Below are 21819 nucleotides of genomic sequence, written 5' to 3' on the forward strand. Positions count from 1 at the left end.
GGACACTGGGCGGCTCGAGGCTAAGGATCACCGGACTCATCGGGGCTTACTTCTGAGTAAACCTGCAGAGGATGGCCATATGGGCCTTTCGTTCTGTCCGCGGCATCCTTCACGCCTATAACCATGTCGCCATAGACAGCAACAGACTGAGCACCAAATCGTTCACGAAATAAGAGTTTTGCTAGGTAGGAAGTTCAGCGAAACATTATTTCGAATATATATGTTCGGGTTCAGGGGAGGGATGGGGGTTCAGCTGGGGGTGGGGCAGGAAAAATGGGATAAAGGAACACACTCTATGCAACATATGTATCAGTGACCGGAATGGCTAAAGGGAAGGAAACGCTACGCTCTTTGAAGCAAGGAGTTTACCGTCGAGTAAAGCCGATCGGGGAGGGGCTGTAATGGACTAAAGATGAATATTCTAAACCTTGTTTCCCCACTTTCACTCTTCCTCCCCTCCCCCCCCGCCCCTCGCACGGATTTCTTGCAAGAACTCGGGAAGGTCTAACCCCGATCCTAAGCTCATTTATGGACGGCAGCGAAGTCGCCCTTTCGGATCGCGGCAGAAGCTGATGAATTAGCAAACAGCCTCTTCAGCAGAAAAATAAGCGGGGCACTTTCGGAGCCGGCCGGGAGCTGGTGTTAGGCGATTCTCCGCAATAACATTAACCAGATTAACCCGGGCAACAATTAGCGATGGAGGGCAGCAAACAGCGAGAGATCAACCCTAAATCGCTGGGGGGGGGGGCGGGGTGCGAGGAGCGAGCTCGCCGAGAGCTGGGAAGAGGCGAGAGGCGGGGGGGGGGGGAGAGAGAGATCCGCTAATGGAAAGGATTACGTTAATTTCGTTAATTCTTAATGCACAGAGACCCGTCTCTCTCCCTTTCCCTCCTCCCCCAGACGCGCCCACCAGCCCCACCCCTCCACTTTCCCTCCTCCCCACCGCCACCATCTCTGCTGACTTTACTTTGGTAAAGATGGAAAGGGGGGGGGGGGCGAAGAGAGAGAGAAATCTGGTTTTATTTGTGATCTGATCTATAACCAGGAACTAAATCCAGGATGACGTCGCCGGGGTATAAAAAAGGAAAGAGGGTCGGAGTGGAGTAGAGACTCCCATGCAGTTGAGATCTGAGGAGGAAACGGACCAGAGGGAAGGAAAGGGGGAGTGGAGAGGAGGAGGAGGAGGAAAAAGAGGAGGGGGAGAAGCGCGCAAAGTGACCAGGAAGGGCCTCTCCTGGCTCGCTTGCTTTCAAAAAAGAAAGCGCTGGCGGACAGGCCCCCCTCTCCCTCCCCCTCCCCAAATAAGCCTGGCGCCCCGAGCCTGGGGAAACCTCAGTCCGCGTTTTTCCTCGGCTCCGCCGCTGCGCACGCTCCGCTCCGCTCCCCCTCCGCCGCCGCCTTGCTGAGCGGAGCTTCTCCTTGGCTCCGTCGGCCCCCGCCCGCCCTCCCTCCGAGCCGCGCGCTTTGGGGGCTATGCCTGCGGGCATGTTCAGCATCGACAACATCCTGGCGGCCAGACCCCGCTGCAAGGAGTCGGGGCTGCTCCAGCAGCAGCAGCAGCAGCAGCAAGCGGCGCCTCAGCCGAGCGCGCCGTCGGTGGTTTTCTCGACCAGCCTGCACGGCGGGGACTCGCTGTACGCCTCGGCTGCCGCCGCCGGCGGAGACTACAGCGGATATTACTCGCGGGCGGTGGCCCCGGCCTCCAACTTGCCCGCGCTGGGCGGATCTCGACTGGGAGGCTATGGCAACTATTACTACGGGCAGCTGCACGTCCAGGCGTCCGCCGTGGGGCCGCCTTGCTGCGGCGCGATGCAGCCCCTGGGCGCGCAGCAGTGCTCCTGCGTCCCGGCAACAGGTAAGGCAATAAGAATGCTAATAATATAATAATATTAACTGCCCTATTCACTTTCAACCCAGAGGGATGAGGAGGGAATGTAAAAGAGAGAATCAAAGTTAACCACCACTCCCCGTACTTTTTCCGCTTATTTCGCTTATGTTTACGCGCGCCCCTCCCAGCGCTTCCAGACTTTCCTTTGCGCTTGGATAATGATTGAGTAATGGCCGTCATTTACAGGACGAGGCTCCGCCGCCGCCGCCGCCGCCGCCGCCGCTCCTCTCCTCTCCTCTGCGCGGTGGGGAGAACGGTCCCCTGTGGACTTTCGTTCGTGGGAATGAAGAATAGCCCATTCACTTACAATGAGGGAAATTTGCAAGGGTGTGGGAAGCGGGGAGCTCAGTTTGCTGCTGGTGACCCCGTGCATTAAGGCTGCTTCTGTAAGGCACAGCTAGTCCCGTCCGGGATTCTGTTGCCTGGTCACTCCACGGCGTGACAGAATGCTGCGAAGCAGCGATACATTCCTTCGCATTGGCTGAAAGTGACGTTCCATATTCGAACCAAGATGGCTTGTGATCGAAGTCGGTTTGTGTTGAGAGTTGAGCTGGTTGGGTGCAGTTCTCTGAAGCGGCGTTTCCCCGTCCCTTCCCACCCTTAAGACATATACCCGCTCTGACGACCCGCTCAGAAACTCAGGTTTGGAATCCTTACAACTTCCAACATTCCTGGGAGTATTTAGATTGACTTCTGAGTAAAGCTGCTGTCCTAAAGCATATTTATGTGGCCGTCAATGCAATTAAAGTAAGTGGGACTTGCTTCTGAGTAAACAAATGCTGCAAACGTCTTTAGGATTGGAGTGTAAACTTCTGAGGCGGCGACCTGCTCTCCTTAATTTACTTTCAACTTTCCAGTCCTATTTTTTAAATAAGTATTTTTTTAGTCCCACTGAATTAAATAAAACTTTCAAGAAAATATATCTGAGATCGAGATGTAAATCACTCCATAATAAAATAAACAAATCTGGCAAACCTGATTTTTGAAGTCAACCAATGGGCAAATCCGATCCACACCCAGTTAAAATGTGGGGGGTTTTTTTGGGGGGGGGTGAACCTGATTCAAAATACAATCCTCAACACATTTATTTAGGACAAAGTTAAATGTCACTGAATTTAGTGGGGCTTCCTTCCACTGACATCTGATTAGGTTGCTAACCTGGTTGAAGGCAATGAGATTATTCTAAAACACATAGAAGGAAACGTTAGTTTATTAATTGAACTTCCCCCCAAAAATATGTCAGGGGCAGGGGCACAGTTCAAGTTCGGTTATTAATCCTGTTCAGTTTGAACTGATTTGGTCTGGATGGCAATGGAGATTACAGTTGTACCCCAACTTCCCTCCAATGAGTTAGGTGGGGGCATATATTGATGGGCTGGTACAAAATCCCCGCACTTTAACGTGATCCCAGTTGTGGGCTGTTTTTTGGGGCTCCTGGGTGAATTCAGCGGGGATTTATTGCTTCGTCGTTGAGAGGCTTGGACCCTAGTTTCTGCCCCGCTTAAGCGGCCCTAGCAGGTGAGCTAAATGCATGCCCCCTAATGCGTAAACTCCACTGAACTAAAGTGAAGAGTGAAACGCCATCGGACTCAGTGGGACGTATTCACACGTCTATCTGTGTCTATCATTTTGGAGAGGGTCACGTGTGGAGTGGCAGTCAGCATTTTCTCCATGTGTGAATGAGACTTGCTTCCGTCTTCCAGGGCAAATCTGGAGTAAGCGGGATGGGCGTGCGCTGCAGCGCCAAGCCCAGACTCCGCATCCCTGCAAAAGTTAGTGGGAGTTTTCACCAAACTGAAACTTCCAAATTTGCTCCACAGCCTTTAATCAGCTTCTTCGTGGCCTTTTGCCCCTGGCAGGTAACTGGTTGGTAACTCTCGGAGTTGGCAGGCCGTGCTTTTTCGTGGGCTCCGAATCCAGCTCAAACGGTACCATATCACCTCCTTTCGCCCCTCTCCCTTTCTCTCTAGGCTACGAAGGGACCGGGTCCGTCCTGATGTCTCCGGTGCCCCATCAGATGCTGCCGTACATGAACGTGGGCACCTTGTCCCGGACTGAGTTGCAGCTGCTGAACCAGCTGCACTGCCGTCGGAAAAGGAGGCACCGCACCATCTTCACGGACGAACAGCTGGAGGCTCTGGAAAACCTCTTCCAGGAAACCAAATACCCAGATGTGGGCACTAGGGAACAGCTGGCCAGGAGGGTCCATTTGCGGGAGGAGAAAGTGGAGGTAATTGGAATGGGCTTCTGGGCTTCATTGCAAAATGCAGGCGGAGGGAGACCGGGGGCCGTTTCTTCCTTATGCCATCCAAGGGGAGGACGAGTGATGGTGGGGGTGGGAGGGAGAGAAGCAACCCGTAGATTTCCAAAGGAGGGGGAAAGTTTGCGTCTTAAACCGACTGCAAACTCGCTTCTGTATTTTATGCAGCGCCTGGCACGTCCTTGGTGAGGAATAATATGTAAGGCTTACTCAGTAGTAGCAGTAGTACTTAGTACTCAGTAGTAGCAGTTACTCAGAAGACTGAGTAGTGCAGCAATTCTGTACCTAGTTTACCTGGGAGTAAGTTCCGTTGAGCTCTGTGATGCTTACTTCTGAGTAGACATGCATAGGATTACTCCGTAATTCTCCTTACCATTGTCATTCGGCCCCAATCCTGCACTGTTTACCCTCAAGTGAACGCAACTGATTTAAATGAAACGTAATTTTAAGTATGTGTGTTGAGGACGCGTTTTAGGCAATGGGATCAACAATTCAGCGGGTCCCTGGATCGCAGCTTCAGTTCCGCAGATTCCCAGTTTGGACGGGCACTTTGCATACTCAGCGTGCTCAGTCCTATTCGCGTGGCGCGATCCACAACTTTGAGAGTTTAACCCTAAAGCAGTAAGTTTAATGGAACTTACTCCTTGATGAGTGTGGTAGGATTTGCAGCTTCCCTCCACTTCAGATTTCGTTTTAAGAGGCACCGAGTCCCCCTCTTAATACTTTGGGACTTCGGTTTGGACGGTGACTTCTGTGTTCACTGGATTGTAGACTAGGCTTGCCTGTCTAAAGACAACCGAAGTACTTGCTCACAACAACTGCACTTATTTATAGAGCCCGGCAGTGTACTAGGCCCAGAGTAAAACAGTACTAGGCGGTCCTGGGAGGCGTCGGCACGCCGATCCTACACGCATTTGGTGGAAGCAAGTCCCTTTGAATGCGGGGAGACGGGCAACTGCGTCCGATCTTGGCCCGGAACATCCTGTGCCAGGTAACGGAGAGAGAAGGGGGTGGGGGTGCAGAGCTAGACAACGCCATCCAACTTGCCTCTGTAGCTGCGATGCAAAATGCCTCGCTTCTTAAGCGTTCGCTTCCCAGGTTTTAAGATGCAACTCGCTCTGCTGGTCAAATGTATTTTTTTGCAGGAGCTTTAGGCAGAACATATCAAACCTGTATTTTGCACAACTTCTGACACACCCTTGGCCCTAAAATCCTGGGAACAGTAGGATAACCAGCAGCGCTATTTGGATAAACTAATGGTAACACTCCCCATCCTTACGCTGTCAGTCCTGCAGTGTTGGCTTAAAAATAACCCCGGTTGCACTGCGATCCTGTAAGGTATAACACTTCCCAGGTGCGCGGAAGCAACTGCAGCCGCCGTAGAAGTAGCTCAACCGGGAGTTGAGGTTGCGCGGGGGAATGATGTTAGATTCTACCTTTTGCGCATACGCGCAGCGAAATGCAAGACCCGTCTCTTAGTTCGCGGCTCTGTGTTGAAGCGCTAGGCTGCATAGCATCTTGTTCAGACGGTAATCTGTTCACACATGCATGTTTACGTCATCGGGGTGTGTGAACCGATTCCACCAGAGGAAGCATTACGTTTGAGATGGCGTGGCATCTAGTGATAGGAGAACTCGATCCCAGTGCAATCCTATACATGCCTACTCAAAAGTCCCATTGAGTTCCCAGGGAAGTAGGTATAGCATTGCCGCTTTTGTGGCGTTAGATCCGTAACGGCTGGTTCGCACGTGCAGGGTCAGAGCTCCAGGCTGCTGCAGCAGCCGTGCAAAACTGAAAGACGCGGTGCAAACAGTGTTGTTGCAAGTATTGACACCTTCCCCTCCCCTCCTTCACTTCCTCCAATGGCAGGTTTGGTTCAAGAACCGCCGGGCTAAATGGAGAAGGCAAAAGAGGTCTTCTTCGGAGGAGTCAGAAAATGCCCAGAAATGGAATAAAGCTTCCAAAACATCCCCAGAGAAGAGACAAGAAGAAAGCAAAAGCGATTTGGACTCCGACAGCTGATACCTTTCCCCCCACCCGGAGGATAAATTTGCTGGGCCGGCGGAATGGACATAACTTGCCTGCACAACTTGCACCGAGAAGGAAGATGCTTAAGAATTCTTGCACAGACTCTGCCTATGCAGGAGGAGGGAAAGGAGGACCGTATAAATATATATCTATATCTATCTGTATATAATGTACACATGACGACCCTGGGAGCGATCCCTTTTAAATAAAGCGTGTTGCGGAGGTGTTGCACAGGTGGGTGTTTGGGGTCGCTTGCTTTGTTTGGGTTTCTCTGACAGACCCGGCTCCGAAGAATCACAGGCCGGGGTGGGGCCCACAGCCTTGTTTAGTCTGCTGCTCTTTTTTTGTTTGGTTTGGTTTCCATTGTTTTGGCTGGCTGGGTTAGGAAGAAGGCGGGGTGGGGAGAACGGAGAGCCGGAGACATAAAGCTGCGCTATTGGTTATTGATTCCCAACTCTGGGAAAGCGATGCTGGCTTTATGCGCTTAGAAGAGAGAGGTTGCAAGGCTGCAAACGCGTACAGAACAGCACACACTTCCTTGCCAGTAAGCCCCCTCGAACTTCTGGGACTTAACTCCCGAGCAAAGGTGCGCGCTGGGATCCGCTGGGATCTTCAGCAGGGCTCCCCAAACGACAACCACAAGCAGTCCGTTAGGATTTGTTCCCTAGGACGGCCGCTTTCTCAGAGTAATCCAGGCTCGCAGAGGACATTAATCCCAGGCAAACGGCAGTCAAGTTCAGCGAAAGTTGTCCGAGTTTAAACATTTTATCCTTTCAGTAGGACACAATAATAACCTTTAACTTGACCGGGCTGTAAAACTGAAAAGAGATCTGCTCCGATTAACAATAGGAAATGGCAAAACCCCGAAACCGCACCCGTCTTTTTTCTGTCCGCGGGAGTGCGTCCCGTCGATTGTAATGGGACTTATTTCCAAGGAAGTTTACTTAGGATCTCTGCCTTCAATTAAAACGGGAAAGGAGGAGAGCAGAGGGGATAAAGGAGCTGCTGGCTTCTTTAAACCTGATCTTGAAATGGTGGGGAGACGCAGAACTTTCCTGGGCTTCTGGTAAGACTTTTTATTGAGACCGGGATTTTACCAGGGATTTAACCTGGGCCTTCCAGCGCGCAAGGCAGACGTCCGCTCTGCTGCTGAGCCACGCTCGTTTCCCCAAAGGCTTTAACGTTTGTTTATTCCCTTCGGCAGTATCTGATCTGGAGGGGTGCGGGGGAAACCCACAAAAACAGCTGAACGTTTTACTGCACTTTCGCCTTTCCTAGTAACCAGCTTCATTTAATGCTGCTAGGGAAACGATGGTGGGAAGCGCAGAGTTTGCTGAACGCCACTTATTCCATAGTTTAGCACGCGAAGGAATTGCTGAGCAATCCGAAAACCGCAGCGTCTCTCTCCCTATTTCCTCACGAATGATAATATCGGAAAAGGTATAGTTGTTGAGGCATCTGAGGCCAAACCAAGACTCGTTGGAGAGGGTTGTGCGACCGCGAGCAATACCAATCAGCTGTTTATCGCATTTGGTTATGTGTTTCCCCCCACATATCTGTACTGTTCCTTAGCGGATGAAATCAGCCTATTTACAAAAGGGATGAATTATTTGCCTCCTTGAATCCGGAATCCCGACTGCGATCTTAGCTGATAGCCAGTGTTAATGTTCCGTCAACATTTTGCGCTGTGAATGCCATGTCAGACAGACCCATTGAAATGAATGAGCATGACTGAGCGAGGTCCGTTAATTTCAATAGGTCTACTCTGAGTAAAATTTAGTTGACTGCCACTCAGAGATTCAAGCGAAAAGGAAATCTGCCCAGGCACATACCTTTCAACCCCCCAAATTATTGAGCACCTGCCACGAGTGACGCAAGCCATCTGTGAAGGGCCACATGAAGACTCAATAATCTTGTTCCGTCTTAACCTTTCCCTTGGCCCGAAACAGGGCTGCAAGCCTATACCCACTTACCTGCGAGTAAGCCCCACTGCGTTCAGTGGGATATACCTCTGAGTAGACATAGGATTGCGCTTTAAGTCTCGTCGATTACCTGTTTCCTGAAGGGACAAAGACCACACACGTGCTTCCAAAAATCGCACTGCAATTCTATCCATTTCTCCACAAAAATAAGCACCACTGGGTTCAATGGAGCCTACTCTCAGGTAAGTGTGTAATGTTACCTGGGCCCCTTCTTCCCAGTTAACAAGAGCCTTGCAAAGCGTGCAAGATTGCGGGGGGCGTGGTTGCTTGTGTAGGTGCTTTTCTCTTTTTGCATCCCGAAAAAAATCCTACCATTCAAACGATCAGAGCGTCAGGGTCAGTCCTCTGGTCCCTCTTCACTGGCCCCAGGGCAAGAGTGGTGATAGCTGGCGATGGGTCCGCTCAGCTAGAGCCCCACCGGATCCAGTGTTGTCAATATGTGCGTTAGAATCATGGAAACAGCAGCCATGGAATGCACATTTCCATGCTCTGAGCATTGGCTAGCGTGCACAATGAAGACTCAACACTGACAGGCAATGGTGGAGAGCAATCCGTAAGCCCTCCTCTCCTTTAAACTGCTTGGAAAGAACTTGCCCAATAAGTCATGTGACCAATGCCATGATGTGTCATTAATCACCTTCCCAAATCTTGCTCCTTACCCAACCCACAATTCTGGAACAGCTTCCTCCTTTAAAAACACAAAAACAAAACAAAACAAACAAACCACAAATCAAATTGAAGGAGAGTGAAAGTGCCCCTGTTAGGAACAGAGGGTGTTGCCTTAAGTTACACCCACTCAGATCGTTGGTTCAGGGGATATTATTCAGACAGAGGATATTATTATTATTATTATTCCACCTTTTTACTTGACAGGAACTCAAGTAAAGGTTTACAGCTAAGGGCTTACAGCTACAGGCTTACAGCTAAAACAGAAACAGCTAAAAACATAGGAAAAAGCAATCATTAAAAAACAATTAAACATTAATAAAATATGCACACACACAAAACAAACAGATCATTACAATAAGATATCTACACTTTCCCACCCTTATATCTGCAGAAAGAAAACTGCTACAATAAAAAGTCTAAACAAAAGACACATTGCATAAAATGTTCTCATCATATTCCCCGCCCTAATTGGAGATGTGGGGAATCAAACCTGCAGTCTTGTGCACACAAGGCTTGCTCTCTTTCACTGAGCTCTTCCCTTCAGTGTCATTACATGAAATCTATGTTTCTATTGATTGGTTTTATTGTACGCAAGTCTACTCCCCACATTTTCTTACACTATTCTACTTGAAACCTGGCTCCTCAGGATTCACACCTCCAGAACAGCAGCCCAGAGCCTTCTCCCTCAGCAAGTTTGATGTGGATTAGAGCCAAGAGTTTGTCAGGCAGCCTCCCTGACCCATGGCGAGATGGGCTTTAAAAGAGACGGGGAAAGGCTACAATAAAATGTGCAACTTTTTTGTGTTCCTGTTTCATAAGGGCCTGGGGAGAAACAACTAATCAACCAAATAAATCCAAATTAAGGAGTGACCAGAACACTTCCATACTACAGTGGTACCATGGGTTACAGACGCTTCAGGTTACAGACGCTTCAGGTTACAGACTCCGCTAACCCAGAAATAGTACCTAGGGTTAAGAACTTTGCTTCAGGATGAGAACAGAAATTGTGCGTCGGCAGCGGGAGGCCCTATTCGCTAAAGTGGTGCTTCAGGTTAAGAACAGTTTCAGGTTAAGAATGGACCTCCAGAACGAATTAAGTTCTTAACCCAAGGTACCACTGTATATGTTGCACCTTAAAGAGCTTTTAAATTAGCACCCTAAAATATTTGACCCCATTGCAGGATATTTGATCTCTTCTTCAGGCCAGGCTCCCGGGAAGAAGTCACAGTGATACCTGGACCATAATGCTCATATTCAGGTTGTGGAATATTCTCAGTTCCCCTTCCAGCATATTATCTGGACTTATACCTGATGTCATCCTATACATGTTTACTCAGAAGTAAGTCCAGTGGCATCCAATGGAGCTTGATCCCAGATAAATCTTCTGGCCTCCATTGAGCATCATAAGGTAAATAATGGTATGCAAAATGCACCTTGGAAAGCCTCTGGGTTGAGAAATGGCAATGTGAAGTGGCCTATATACCTTTCTGTACTATTCTCTAGCACAATTATGATGGGAATGTGGGCCTCCTGATCCATGACTGTTGGCTGTGCTGGGTGGAGCTGATGGGTGATGGAATCCAGCAACACCTGAAGGAAGGGGGGGGAGGAGCATAGAAAATATTATTCTAACTCAGTATTTTGCATACACCACCTACTCCCATTCTTAAAATGCAAACAATATCAGGAGCTCAAAGTTCATGAAAACAAACCACCCTCATGTAGCTGTAATAATTGTTGTGAAATACGGTGTAATTGGAAATCCCAAATTCTGCATATTTACTTGCTCCATAGTAATGCTGAGCAGGACTTTCTGTGCGCCTGTCCCTTTTCTGTGAAGCAGGATTCCTGTTGAGATAGGACAGGAACCTACTATCACTACTTTTCAGAAACAGCTGAAGACAGTTTTTTTCTGACAAGCTTTCACGGCTGGACAAATAGGTGTTTGTTTTTGCATTGTTTTAAAACTTGTATTCTGTTGGCTTTAAAAAAAAAAAAAAGGTAAAGGTAAAGGACCCTTGACAGTTAAGTCCCGTCACAAATGACTCTGGGGTTGCGGCGCTCATCTCGCTTTACTGGCCAAAGGAGCAGATGTTTGTCCGCAGACAGTTTTTCCAGGTCATGTGGCCAACATGACTAAGCCGCTTCTGGCGAAACCAGAGCAGCACACGGAAAAGCCATTTACCTTCCTGCTGGAGTGGTACCTATTTATCTACTTGCACTTTGATGTGCTTTCGAATTGCTAGGTTGGCAGGAACTGGGTCTGTGCAACGGGAGCTCACCCCATCGCAGGGATTTGAACTGCCGACCTTCCAATCGGCAAGAAGTTATTTTTGTTATGTTTGGTACATTGCCTGAGATATATATGTGTAGGGCAATTAATTACTCAGTGCAAAGACATGGAAATGCAAATTTATTTATGCTGCACACAGTCTTAGGTCATGGCAATAATAGTAAAAAGAACCGCAAAACACTAAACACCACCTGTACCACTGGCAGAGAATTGGTGCCACCATTGGTGCCAATTTCCAGTAAGATCTTGTGGAGTGTGTGAGATCTCATAAGATTTTAGTGAGATCTCATGAGATCTCACCAGAAATCAGTGCTGATGCAGGACCTACATTTCTGCAGGTCGCAGTAGGGTGGACGGCATGGCACAGAAATGGTGGCAGAATGGAGTAAAATGGGACACACTGTCCCTGCATAGATACATGTTCCAGTCATGGCTAAGAAGCAAACTTTCTAAACAACTGAGCCCTAGAACAATTGAACAACACTGGGAGCATCTCAAAGCAATCATAGCCTGCTTACGGGATTCCCAGAAGCATCTGATTGGCCTTTGGCCTGATCCAGCAGGGCTCTTTGGTTCTTATGCATTTACTTTATAGCCTGCCTTTCCTTCACAAAGCTCTAGGTGGTGTACATCAAGTTCCTTACTAGATGGCCTCCATACTTTGATCAGATTCAGAATGAGATCAAACCTACTTAGCTCCAGCAAATTTGTCACTTCATGCCTTCAAGCAATTTCCACTGTATCTATCAAATGCTTTTTTATTATTTAAAACAAACAAACAACCCCCATACCAACTGCCAAATAGTGTTGAATATTAAATATTATTGCATGCCAACCACCAGATACTGTTAGTGGTTCTCAAATATCTTGCAATCAAAGTTTAAGGAGGGATCTGTTTGCAAGGGGACCATGCTGAATAAGATATCATAGGCTAAGGTATAAACACTGATAAACCTGGAATATTGTCCAGATCTAACTGTTAATGGTGCAGCTGCACTACTCATGAAAAGATTTAAGGCAATCCAAACTGAATTCTTTGGAACTATTTCTTTCTTTCTGTTTTTGTGAACTCCCCGGTGATCCGTACCATAAAGAATTGTGGCCTGTACCATAGCCTTGGAAATGCAAAGGGCAGGGTCAGTTATATTACTTCCATATTTTCTTCAAAATTATAAAACCGTGTTATCTGCCCTGCCTCATTTTAGTGAAATATTTTCATGAAATAACACTGTTTGGCACATGTACGATGGCAAGAATTCAAAATTTGACAAAAGTTTTGAGCTCATTAACTTCTTTCATAGTATTGGCAAGGAAGGTAGATTTCGCAACTGGAAAAAGCTTGATTTTTTAAATACAAAAATAGCCAACTAAGGGTTTTTTTGAGAACACAGTGGTAGAATGTAAGCCCTCCAGTGTCTCTTAATCTTTATTTCTCTTCTAGCCATAATGAAAAATTTCCTCAGACTTGTTTAATAACATTTTTTTAAAACAAAAAATGCTACTGCCATTAAGTGATATCTGCACCAGAGTCATCCTATAGCAGGTGTCCCCAAACTAAGGTCCGCAGGCCAGGTAAGGCCCAAGGGACTCGTTTATCCGGCCTGCAGTGACCCCCACCACCCGTTGCTGCCACCCGCTCTTACCAGTGCTGCGCTGCACGGCTGCCCACTTCTGGGTCGGAGGAGCACCGGAAATAGCTTGTGCGCATGCACATGCGTTATTTGCGCATGCGCAAGCGTTATTTCTTGTGCACATTCAGGTCAGAGGAGGCCTGTGCACATGCACACAAGCTATTTCCGGTACTCCTCTGACCTGGAAGTACACTGGAAATAGTGTGTGCGCACGCGTATGGGCACGCGACCTCCGGCCCGCTGCGCGATCAGTGCTGGAGACACTGGCCCAAGGTGCGGTAAGTTTGCTGACCCCTGTCCTATAGCCATCGTTGATACCTTGGAGGAAGGAGAAATATGTAGTGTTTTTCATCTTTAATGGAGATGAAAAGTAAATTCTATTGAACTGAATGAGAATGTACTAGATGGGTTTAGGATCAGGGCAAATATTTGATAGATTGCCCCCATATTCATTTTGTGTATGAATTTAAAACAGATTCACACAATGATCTGGTTCAGACCACCGTCTCTTCTAAACCATAGTTTAGACTATTGCAGCCAAGTTGTGGCAGGCCTCAGGTGTGCTGTGATCTCTTCCTCCTTTGAACAAGGAAAGTGAAAGCTTCTGCTTTCGGTTTTGATTAAACTACAGTTTCACAATACAGAATTCAAAGAACTGTGTATGAGTTGTTTAATTATTTTGATACTGCTTAGGAACATTGGAAACGGCCTTATACAGAGTCAGCTTTTTGGAGGCTACAGTTCCCATCATCCCTGACCACTGGTCTTGCTAGCTAGGGATGATGGGAGTTGTAGTCCAAAAAATAGCCGAAGACCCAAGTTTGGGAAACCCTGATCTACACTGATCTGCAGTGGCTCTCCATGATTCCAGATGGGAGTCTTTCCTAGTCTTAAATGGAAATGCTGGGTTTTGAATCTGGGATCTTTTGCATGCAAAGCCCCTGTTCTTCCTTTGAGCTAAGGCCCTTCCCCCTGGGTTGCTATTCTTGTTTGTTTGTTTATCTTGAATTAGAATAGACCATAGTTTCTCAATTTCATAACCGGAGGAAGAAGTTTAGTCAAAACTGAAAGCAAATGCCGACTCATATGCAGAGGGAAGGGTAAGTATGAAAGCCTGAGGTTTGCTGCAACCCATTCACAATGGTCTAAACCATAGCTTAGATCAGGGATGAAAAAGGTGTCACACTCCAGATGTTCTTGCGCTATAACTCAAATCATTGCTGGTCTCTAAAGGGTCACAGGTTCCCCCTCCGTCTCTGTATTAGTCAATGGTCCAGGGTCAACCTAAGGGTTAGTGAGCCCAGATGTAACTGATAATACTGAAGAATAATCATAAGGATTCCCTAAATTGAATAGGGAAGTGCAGGATATTTATTTTGAAAGCATGGAATCCTTCCGCTTCCCCTTTTAAATTACTGAATTTAGTCTTTACCCTCATTGCCTTAGTGGCTTGTTTCATGTAAAACTGCTTGCAGCCAGCATTTCCCCTCTGATAACTTGAGTAAGTTTGTGTTAGTATGGAACGGGATGATGCGGGGTTGAAGCTATCCATACACACCGGTTTTGAAACATTTGGAAGTAAAGGTAAAAGGTCAAGGACCCCTGGACGATTAAGTCCAGTCAACTGCACACAGCAGTAGACCAGCTGTTCCACGAACAGAAGGGCTCCTTCCATGCACAGAAGTGAGTCAGATCCCGTGGAATCTCCTGCTCTGTGAATGATCTGCTGGTGGGAGGGAGAGACACAATTCTTGCCGAAGCCCTTCTGTCCCTGGAACTACCAGCACCACCGCCCACAATGTTTGGGAGCCCCCCACCCACAACCCTCTGGAGAAGAATTTTTGGGCACAGGGGGCTGCAGAGGAAGAGAAAGGACTAAAGTTGTTTGTTGTGCTCTCTTCTCTATTACTACTCAGGTGTTTCTGTGCGCTCTGGCTTCCGTCACTGTGTTCCAGTGCACCAGAAGCGGTTTAGTCATGCCGGCCACACGACCTAGAAAGCTGTCTGTGGACAAACGCCGGCTCCCTCATCCTGAAGCAAGATGAGTGCCGCACCCCATAGTCACCTTTGACAGGACTTAACCAGGGGTCCTTTACCTTTTACCTTACTACTCAGATGTAATGTCCTCTGGGGTCAATAGGGCTTGGTAAGTATACACAGTGGACGCTCGGGTTGCAAACGTGATCTGTGCGGGAAGCACATTCGCAACCCGCAGCGTTCGCAACCTGAGTGCATGCGCGGGTTGTGATTCGGTGCTTCTGCACATGCACAAAGCGCGATTTAGCGCTTCTGCGCATGCGTGACTGCCAAAACCCGGAAGTAACCTGTTCTGGTACTTCCGGGTTTCGGTGTATCCGTAACCCAAAAAAATGCAACCTGAAGCATCTGTAACCCGAGGTATGACTGTATAAATTTCAGCAGGAACAAAATAGGCAAGGACCTAGCACTGGATCAGCTCTTGGTTAAGAGAATGTCAATCTTTTAAATACACCAAACAAAGAAGCAAATGGTATTAGGATTAGTGGAATCACTGGAAAAGGTGGAAAACTCGCCCATGCCAAAGAGAGTCTGTAATATTTCTGCATCGCAATGTGCATTTTTATAGGTCTTCTGGGTTTTATCTGCAAGATAGTATAAGTGAACAAAACCCCTAGGAGATTTGAAGTGCATTACACTTCAAATGTCTATATTCCATTTATGCCATGTGTTTTCTTACTTTGCAGACCCTGGAAGTCTTGAATGAATGCAACTAAGAGTGTTAATCAATTTAGTTTTAGTCTCCAGGGTTCCCACTTACCCAGGCCTGACGTTAAGGCTGCAATAGGACAACAATTGTAGCTGCAGTTTGTTGGGCTGGAAGTGCACATTTTCGGGACTTAATATCATGTAAAATATGGTCACTTCCAAACTTCTAATATCCATGGAAGGCGGGGAAAGCAGGGCAGATGCTGGAAATTAATTTAATTCTTACAGGGTATGACTAAGTTATGAACCAATACATAAAGAGTGCACAGAAAAGAAGTGTTTGTGAATTACAAAATAAGGTGTATGACTGTACCATGCAATTGGATTTCATAATTATGAAATATAGGCTGAAATTCTACACACACTTCCTGGAGGTAGGTCTCATTACATCCAATGGTGATTATTTCTCAGTAGACATGCATAGGGTTGCAGTGTCAGCTTTAAGCAAAGGATGTTAGCTTTCTTTCTTTAACAAATATTAATTTGGGGGCCAATTTGCTTAAAGTGTGACTTATAGATATCAGCTGCTGATATTAAATTTGTTATTATGTATTTCATAATGATGCAATATGCTGATATGTACATGAGCTGGCCTAAGAGACCCATTTTAAGCAAGCTGGCTCAGAATTAATTTCCTTTATGAAATAACCCATATTATAAATCACCGGACTCAATCACAGTAACCACCATATTGCAAAGATCTCTCTCTTTCTTTGTGTGCGTACATACATATATTCATTTCACAGATTTTATGTATTTATATCTGAGCATTTCCACCTGACTTTTCCATTAAAGGAAAATGTCCCAAATAGTTTACCAAATGTGTAAATACCCAATGAACAGACAGTGCTCATGCTACTAGATGTCCCTGTTCCCAATGCCCTTCAGAATGCCCTCCAGCTCCCATCAGCCCCAGACAGAAGGACCAATGGTCAGGGATGATGGCAGTTGTAGTCCAACAATGCCCGGAGACTCCTCATGAGCTACAACTGGCCCACAGAAAGCTCTGTGGATACTGATGTCCTGAAAGTGGGAGTCCACCAGCAGTGTGCAGGAAATGACGTATTTCAGGTCAGTGTTGTAGTATGGAAAAGGAAGCTGCGGATGTGCAGGACCTCATTTTCCTTTGACATGCCCCACAGATGGGTATCAAACCATGAGAGCTGGCACAGTAATTTTCCTTGCAATGGAGTCAGCAGGAAGAGGAAAAATAAAAATGGAAGGGGGAAAAAGAAAGCAGACTGGGCTCCACTACCTGCCCTGGCCATAACTAGACAACAGGGCTTCAGCTGAGGACTTCTGTTTCCCCCTAACATACCCCACCATAGGATTGCTAGTGCTGCCCCACAAAAACTTAAGGGAGAGTAAGTCCCATCAGTGGGGATTACCTCTGAGTAAATGTTCATGGGATTGGCTGCTAAGCAGTACCTAAATATTTGCATGGAGTGTCTTTTCTTTTCTTTTCTTAATGGGAAATGTTTTATATGTCTGCAAGAGAGCTTTGGGTTTCTGCGCAGCGAACACACAAACCTTTTTGTATGCGGAGCCGCTGGTGCGGCATAAAATATTTTGGTCCATGCATAAATCACAGCCATTTGCCCATCAGACACTTAGTCCAGGAGGGAGCCTGGCTTAATGAAATGCGATTTTAAAATTCAAGAATACATCACGGAAATCATTTCATGAAACCTTGTACATAATCGTTTGCAAACCTCCTCAAATAAACTCGGTGAATATATTGATAGCAAGGAGAGCCGAACAGGGCCCAGAGTGAATAACTCTTCATTAAGAAGAGCAGAGAATTGGAAAGTATCAATCTGGTGCCAAATGGTACCCCGTGGTGAATAATTACGGCCAAGCTGTAAACCCCTTAAAAGCTACAAGGCACCACTATAATGAAACACATAGCTGAAGTTTACAGTATGTATATATTGAGGGTTTATGCTTGAACATGTAGCCCTTTCTGTTCTTAATGTATAGTTTCCACAAAGGGCTTGTAAGTGCTACAGCTTTGATTAACTTTGATCAAATAAACTACTGCTATTGTTATCAAGGTACATTTACTTAAAGCAAATACTGTAGTTTGATGCTGAATGTTTTATTGTGAGTGCATCTGTGTGTAAAGCAATTGTTGAGGGGGGGGGGAATCAAACTTCTTGCTTCCTTTTGTTACACAGAACTAATCAATATGTATAATTGAATCAGAGGATTGCCTGGGACCTTAATGGACATATAGTCCACCCCCCTGCCAATGCAGGAAGCCTCATGGATAAGTGGAGACTAGGCTCTCGCTGGTGTCAATATTGTCTGTTTGGCTAGAAATGAACATTTCATCCAGTTTTAGCAGAACTGGCAGAATTTTGAAGGCAGAGAAAAGCTCTATGGTTTTGGGCTACAATTCCCATCAGAGAAAGGGCAATAGGTTTACTGGCTTCGCTAGTATTTTTTGTTCCTCCTGCTTTTATTTTCAGTCTCCACTTAAGTTGATCACAAAATCAATGCCTCCAACATTGCTCCAATGAAAATAGGGACATCCTATTCAACAACACCAACAACACCAACACCAACGCCCATCTGACTACTCAGGGCAGCTTCCAACATATATAAAAACATAACAAACATTACACATTAAAAAAGCTTCCCTATACAGGGCTGCCTTCAGATGTCTTCTAAAGGTTGTACCTCCTTGACTCAAGGGTTGCATAACTCCACACCCTCCACCATTTCTCTGATGAAAATAGGGACATCCTAAGGAAAAGCAGGACATTCCAGGATCAAATTAGAAACCAGGATGGTGTCTGTAAATCCGGGACTGTCCCCAGAAAATAGGGACACAAAATCACTAGAATTTTCTGTTCCTCCCACTTTTCTTTTCAGTCTTCTCTTAGGTTGATCACAATACAGCTTGTGAATTCCCTAACACAACTACAACTTTTGAACTGATCTGGAAAGGATGTTCCCAAAATTGTGGACGCTCTTGAGATCTAACATTTATGAGAAGTCCAGACTAAAATGTCCAAATGTGCCAGTTTATTCTATAAGCTTGAGACAGGAGACCACAGTGTAGTTTAGACCCACAGATAACTTTGCTGTAAAAACACCTGCTCACTTCAGCTAGAGTCTGTATTCATAGGGGGAATACTGGGCCAACACTAAGTTAGCCTCTTACCGCATTGGAGAGAGAGACAGAACCCAACTCCCCGCTCCCCACCCATCAGCATCATGCTGCTCAAATATTTCCTGGCATTTGTCTATGCCAGATTTGGAATCTCTATTTGTATACTTCCTGGTGCGGCTGCCAAACTGTCATTAGCAATCATATTTACAAACCATTTGGCTTCTGAAAACTTGTAATGTTAGCCAATGCGCCATATATCAAAGCCACATATGCTCAAGATGTCATTTACAACTGCCATAAACCATAAAGCTGGAGTTCGGATATGTCAAAGCCTTTGAGCCACACAGAAAGTCGGGAGGAGGAGGAGGAGGAGAAGGTGCAACAAATGGAGGAGAAGGATTTGTAGGCAGCGGGACATGATCAGATCGGACAGTCTGAAGTGAGCCAGGCTGCTAGGCTGAAACTGGAAGGAAGGGTGGTCAACTGCAAGGGAAAGGGGAACTTGTGGTGTTTAAGTGCTTTTTTGTTTGTATAAAAAATAGAAAGAGGGTCAGCCCTAGAGTGGGATTTGGGATACCCAGAGTCATTCCTTCCATAGCCATCACACACACACACAGCTTAATTCCCTTAGCATTTATGAAGACCACATGGCCCCCGTGAAACACAAGGGACAGGAATCAACTGATAGGCCACATCAGTGGATGTGCACAAGGCTTCCTCCTCTCCTGTCCCTGCATCTGAAGGGGGGTTTATGTCAGAAGTCCCCATCGTTCTACCCGGACACTGAGGTCCAGCGCCGAGGGCCTTCTGGCGGTTCCCTCACTGCGAGAAGCCAAGTTACAGGGAACCAGGCAGAGGGCCTTCTCGGTGGTGGCACCTGCCCTGTGGAATGCCCTCCCACCAGATCTCAAAGAGAACAACAACTACCAGACTTTTAGAAGACATCTGTATTTTAATATTTTGTTGGAAGCTGCTCAGAGTTGCTGGGGAAGCCCAGCCAGATGGGTAGGGTATAAATTCTTCTTCTTCTTCTTCTTCTTCTTCTTCTTCTTCTTCTTCTTCTTCTTCTTCCAGGTGAGGGGAGGAGAGAGGGCATTGTTCCATCAGGCAAGCCAAAACACTTGCCCCGAGGGAACAATTGCCTTAGCATGATATTGAATTAGTTCAGGAACCCAAGGGAACCCAGGAACCCATCACTTGCCTGCCCCTTGCCTACATATTTCTAGCTCTCTTCTTTGGCTCATTTGGATAAATGCACATGCTTGCAGTCAGGCACACATCTCACCTGCAATGGAAGGCTTCTTTCAAGTCTTTTTTTCAGCAGGGGAAGGGGTGGTGGGGAGGAGGGGAGGGGAGGCACTTGATAAGACCCTTAAAGGCTCCCGTACATCTATGGGTGCCACACCGGCAATCCCTGAGCTGTATCATTCATTGGAACAAATTATGAGGACTGATTCTCAAGAGTACTTTAGGGTAGGGTTGAGCTGAAATGACCCAGTTTTCTCTGATTTTGTTTTTACTCAGAAAAACACACTACATTAGGGAAACTGGTTTGCAAAAATGTGTGTATGAGGCAAAACTGCATACCAAAAATGTGCCTACTGAATGCTGATGAATTTTTGTGACGACTTAAAGAAAATTGCAAACTGATGTGTAAATATAGGGAGAGGAACTTAAAACTGGAAAAATGAGAAATTGAGGGAGACCAAAGTTGTCAGACTCACCCATTCTAAGTAGAGGAGGAGAATATATGACAGGCACCCACTATTTGCACTACCTGGAAACAACTGAAGAGATTTTTGTTTTAACAAGCATTTGAAAAGTTATTTGCCTTAGATGTTCATTTTGTATTATGTTAAAATCTATCTTCTATTTTTTGTTTTTTGTATCGAAAACTATTAATATTATTTATTGCATTTATATTCTACCTTTTTGTCCAAGGACCTCTGGGAGGCATACTTTGTCCTCCCCTCCACTTCTATTTAATTCCCAGAACAACACTGTGAGTGCCTCAAGATGAACTTCATTGCTGGGTGGCAATTTGGACTCTAGTCTTCCCAGTCCTAATCCAACGCTCTAACCACTCTACCACACTGTCTCTCTGAAATGAGTGTGTGAACACATTAGAGATGAATGCTTATACAAATCTTCCTTTAACACTTTAGTAGGGCTCCAGTCTTAGAGATGGTGCAGTCCCTCAGTCATTTGGTTCCAACACCCATCACTGGGGGCTGTCGCCCTCGTAGTATCATTTGTGGAATGTTTTAATACAGTTTTGCAGTAGAACGCTTTTCTTTCTATCCTCCTTTCTTCGGGGATATATATTAGAAATGCACTACAACTGTAGATCTGGATCTCGGTTAAGAGTCCAAAATAATTTCCAGTTGCGTAGTGTGATAGAAAACAGTAAAATGGTAATCCTCCTTGGCTAAAATTCCTTCTCTCCACCTGACTGCCCAGATTCACACTGCAACAAACTGTTCCTCTGTCCTGTTCACTAGCTGAAGGGTGTGACATTCCAAAGGCTGGAGAGGGATTTATATCCATTAAAGGATGATTAAGTCTTTTGCAGAATCAAGCAGATGTGCTGAGCCTCATTCACTTTAATCAAACCAGCAAAACATGCTAGCTTAGAGCTAGGAATCAGCAAGGCATGTTGTTTATGTACAGATTCAGCAGAACTGTGGATTAGTGCAGACTTTTACCCAGTGCTCAGCCATGTTCAGAGCCCTGGTAACATGAATCTGGAACACTTACTGCCTTACTTACCTTGAAAAATTATTAGGCTCTAAAGTTAGGTTCTGCTAAGGGTGCAAAAATTATTATGTCTCTGAGCTGTTGGCTAATGGTGCCTTTGTCCAGCCCGATATAAACATGCACTGATTATTAAATAATTTTTCACACATGTCTTCTTCCAAAAAGTTGCAGTAAAGGCAACCCTATTTTGCGTTATCACCCTATGCTACCTTAACGTTCCTCTGTTGAACTGAACAAAGTTTCATATAAGCTGTGAGGAATGGAATGCGCAGTCATAAATAAGTAAACTCCAACAACCATATTAGAAATTCCCAGAACTTTTGCCAGGACATGGATCTGTGTGTCCAATATCCAGATGGAAGAAATGTATGCATTTAATATGAGTACAAAACAGATGCACAGGATATGGGGAAATATTCATCTCCTACGATGAAAAAATAATTCAAAA

At 46.1% G+C, this 21819-nt stretch overlaps 2 protein-coding genes across 2 annotated transcripts in view; one reads left to right on the forward strand and one right to left on the reverse strand.

Annotated features, from left to right (window-relative positions):
• The window catches only part of LOC308469620 (serine protease inhibitor 2.1-like), a 300956-nt gene that overhangs the window by 47126 nt on the left and 232011 nt on the right, over positions 1 to 21819 (reverse strand). The window lies entirely within an intron of this gene.
• Positions 1474 to 6409, forward strand: GSC (goosecoid homeobox; the record flags this gene model as incomplete). The annotated part of the gene is made up of 3 exons (XM_080992736.1): positions 1474 to 1855; positions 3859 to 4118; positions 6018 to 6409. The coding sequence occupies 3 exons, from the start codon at positions 1474 to 1476 to the stop codon at positions 6168 to 6170; spliced, it is 795 nt and encodes a 264-aa protein (XP_080848862.1). The 3' UTR covers positions 6171 to 6409.

The sequence above is a fragment of the Podarcis pityusensis genome (genome assembly GCF_964106645.2).
Source record: "Podarcis pityusensis genome assembly, chromosome: 1".
NCBI classification, from domain to species: Eukaryota; Metazoa; Chordata; class Lepidosauria; order Squamata; family Lacertidae; genus Podarcis; species Podarcis pityusensis.